At 32.6% G+C, this 1,912-nt stretch overlaps 1 protein-coding gene across 1 annotated transcript; it reads right to left on the bottom strand.

Annotated features, from left to right (window-relative positions):
• Nucleotides 1–325: 325 nt before the first annotated feature.
• LOC105315950 (uncharacterized) lies at nucleotides 326–1,611 on the bottom strand (the record flags this gene model as incomplete). The annotated part of the gene is made up of 1 exon (XM_020007573.1): nucleotides 326–1,611. A coding segment is annotated over one exon (1,286 nt), but the record flags the coding sequence as incomplete, so codon positions are not given.
• Between the last annotated feature and the right edge of the window lie 301 nt (nucleotides 1,612–1,912).

Genomic DNA, 1,912 nt, shown 5'->3' with positions numbered 1-1,912 from the left:
AGCCAGGATTACATACACAACTGTTAGTTGGTACACAATATCCATTACCACATACTGGACTACATAATACTAGACAAATTAATTAATGAAGTACTATACAAATAATTATACTATATACTACTACCACTACTACTTTACTATACGTGCAATTGATCCATACCTTCATCACACTGATCACCAGTCCAACCATCAAAGCATTGACACAAGTTATCAGCAACACATATGCCATTACCACAAGAAAAATTACAAACAGGAATAACATCTATTATTAATTATAAATAGGAATATTTTTAACTTAACAATTAATTACTTGGTTGTAGTGAAACTACTGCTGAATATTCATTAGATCCAAAGTAAAAAAATCGCCATGATTCTGGATTTGAACTGATAATTTTCCATTTCTACCAGTATGAACTACTGAATGATTACTAGTTTGACTAATTTCAATTTCAGTTCCATATGCTACAATATTTCTTTTGGAATCATATATTGCTGTCCAGTTTACTGTTGCTAGTCCATTATGTAGAATAGCTGTAGGAGAGAATCCTTCAATTGATGCTGTAATAACAAGCTTTGAATAGCGAGAATAATAGGAATAAAGACCAAACTCAATTTTTTCTAGATATTGTTCCATTGGTGGTATCAATAGTATTGTAGTATAATAATAGAAATATGAGTGACGGAAAAGGGCAACAAATATTGGTTTATCAGCTTCCACATAGCAATATTCAGTTATGTTATACTGATAAGTACCAACTGCATCATTAGTAGAATACCTTGTAGTGTTAGTGGCTCCATTACAGTATATTGTTATACTAGTATTGGTTTGTGAAGTGACTGTCTTTATATAAGAAGAATATAGTGATCTGTCATGTAGATTAATAAAGTGTGTCAGAATGAATCTTTTACCCCAAGTTATTGTTGGAGGAACTTGCAACTGCATCTCATTACAGTAAAAGCGTTCTATCATATTAGGAGTGCCACCACACTCATGACCAGTAATAACAGTCAATGGTTTATTAGAAATAAAGTGAGTTCCTGATATATCACTTCCATTCCCTTTACCCAGCAATAGAGTCTGTCCCTCATGTAGTGTAATAGTATGAGAGTTACCTTTAGTTACTAATATATCATCACTGCCATTCTTCTGTACATCAATAGGAATGAAGAGATCAACTGTTGGTATAATACTAATGACAGTATTATTAACACAACCAACAAGAAGAACTTGACTAAGAGATGTGTTACGGTAACTACTAGTAGAAACAGCATAATATTCATACTGACTGACTCCTGGGTACTCATGATATGGTAAAACAAGATACTCAAATAAAAAAAAGAAAAATGACACACTTATCGGTTGATCACTAGTCACATGAATTCCCTTAAATCGATCTGCAAAAGAACTGGAACGTGTACGGAAGCTTGAAGAAAGATATACATATGGATCTGGGTTATTCTTTGTTACTGTTCCATTTCGAGTATAATTGAACGAATCAACAGTGATTTTATATGTGACGTTAAGAGGAGACAAAGTTGAAATTGTAAGCCATCCACTACTTCTCATTAATCCAAAGTAAAAACTAGTAGCAGAATTATTATAACTCTCTCCTACAATAAAAAATAGTTATTTATACAGGAGATCTAGAATCTACTAAAAATAAAAGTGACATGTACTTACCATGACTTAATTGCAGGCATAATAAAAGAGCAAACAAAAGGGAGAAAATCATCATCTTCAATCATTAACTAGAGAACAGAGCCCCAATGACACAGACAGTGTTATAAAGGTTGAATAGTAAATTATATGTGCATAACCACAGTCCACACCCAATGAGCATCAAAGAATGTATCATAGAAGAAGGGAATAAGCATGCATGATATAGACTATTACTAGTTTCTGTTAGATCAA

Source organism: Amphimedon queenslandica, unplaced genomic scaffold (genome assembly GCF_000090795.2).
Source record: "Amphimedon queenslandica unplaced genomic scaffold, v1.1 AMPQUscaffold_6630_Cont21414, whole genome shotgun sequence".
NCBI lineage: Eukaryota > Metazoa > Porifera > Demospongiae > Haplosclerida > Niphatidae > Amphimedon > Amphimedon queenslandica.
Note: the sequence above shows the minus strand (reverse complement) of the source record. Positions and strands in the feature narration are given on the sequence as shown.